At 40.2% G+C, this 1,593-nt stretch overlaps 1 protein-coding gene across 1 annotated transcript; it reads right to left on the bottom strand.

The window, feature by feature from the left end:
• Window positions 1-801: 801 nt before the first annotated feature.
• On the bottom strand, window positions 802-1,467 carry LOC108765768 (histone-lysine N-methyltransferase SETMAR-like). Its single transcript, XM_018514611.1, has one exon. It carries the CDS (start codon window positions 1,465-1,467, stop codon window positions 802-804), a length of 666 nt encoding a protein of 221 aa, XP_018370113.1.
• Window positions 1,468-1,593: the final 126 nt, after the last annotated feature.

Raw genomic sequence — 1,593 nt, 5'->3', positions numbered from 1 at the left:
TTTTCTTTGGTATAGTTAAAATTCGTATATCTTTATCTTTTTTTAACATAAATTCTTGCAGACTTGCAGAACAATGTCCGCTCCAAGAGTCTAACAACAGCACAATAAAACTTCCAGTTGCGGGTACAAATACATTTGTAAACCAAGACTGAAAGTGTTGTGTAGTTGATTTGCCTGATTTTGATGCTGCATTGTAAATATTTGCAGGTCTAAACAAACTTTCCTCTACGCGTGGTCCGAAATTTCCACTAGGTTCTTTCAGTACCAAATAGAGAGGCGATTCCAATTGTCCGCTTGCAGAGATTATGAGCATAATTGTGTAACTATGCGTAGTTGCCGATAGTGATTGAACTATACGAGGGCTGTTTGATAAATACCCGTTAGGGAAGAAAACACTTAAAAAAAAATTTTTTTCTTTTTATTTCTCTACATAATTTCCTTTCAACTCGATACATTTAGCTCAGCGATATTCCAACATTTTTATACCGTTTAAAAAATATGATTGGTCGAACTCCTTAAAATAGGCCTTTGTTTCGGCGATGACTTCCTCATTTGATGCAAAGCGCTTTCCGCCAAGCCATTTTTTCATGTTTGGAAATAAATAGAAATCGCAGGAGGCCAAATCTGGAGAATAGGGTGGATGAGACAACAATTCGTAGGGTAATTCGACCAGTTTTGCCATGGCGATTGCGGACGAATGAGCTGGTGCGTTATCATGGTGAAAGAGCACTTTTTTTTCGCTAAATGAGGCCGTTTTTTCTTTAATTCAGCGTTGAATCGGTCCAATAAATCAGCATAGTACTATCCCGTGATTGTCCTTCCCTTCTCCAAATAGTCGGTGAAAATGATGCCTCGCGAATCCCAAAAAACGGTGGCCATGATCTTTCCGGCCGATGGAACCGTTTTTGCCTTCTTTGGAGCAGATTCGCCGAATTTAGTCCACTGTTTAGACTGTTCTTTCGTTTCTGGTGTGTAATGGTGGATCCATGTTTCGTCAACAGTGACGAAACGCCGCAGAAACTCTTTCGGATTGCGCTTAAACGTGTCCAAACAGTGCTTTGAAGTTGTCATGCAATTCCGTTTTTGTTTCACTGTGAGCAAACGCGGCACCCATCTCACCGATAGCTTTTTCATGCCCAATGTTTCGTGTAGGACATTATGTATGCGTTCAGTTGAGATCTTTACAACGTTAGCAATCTCTCTGATCTTCACCCGGCGGTCTGCTAACATGATATCATGGATTTTGTTAACCATATCCTCCGTAGTCACCTCAATCGGACGACCTGGACGCTCTTCATCAAAAATGGATGTTCGGCCACGCTTAAATTCGTTGTACCAATATCTTATGATAGTCATTGAAGGTGCGTTGTCCTTATATACGGCATGCAACTTTTCTTTGATTTCTTCACACGTCTTCCCATCCAGAAACAGGAATCGAATCACAGACCGATATTGCTCTTTTTCCATGATTGCAAACAAGCACAAACTCGTCAACTTTCAATTGTTATAAAAACTAAGTTAACCGGCACAGCTGTCTGAAATTTTTACTTGCGTCATTCAAGAAATGGCGTTACACGATGGTATACAGACTTT

This window comes from Trachymyrmex cornetzi, unplaced genomic scaffold (assembly GCF_001594075.2).
Source record: "Trachymyrmex cornetzi isolate Tcor2-1 unplaced genomic scaffold, Tcor1.1 scaffold53, whole genome shotgun sequence".
NCBI classification, from domain to species: domain Eukaryota; kingdom Metazoa; phylum Arthropoda; class Insecta; order Hymenoptera; family Formicidae; genus Trachymyrmex; species Trachymyrmex cornetzi.
Note: the sequence above shows the minus strand (reverse complement) of the source record. Positions and strands in the feature narration are given on the sequence as shown.

Bases quoted from the DNA above. Each gene is read 5' to 3' on its own strand.
- LOC108765768 (XM_018514611.1), bottom strand. From the start codon at position 1,467: ATGGAAAAAGAGCAATATCGGTCTGTGATTCGATTCCTGTTTCTGGAT.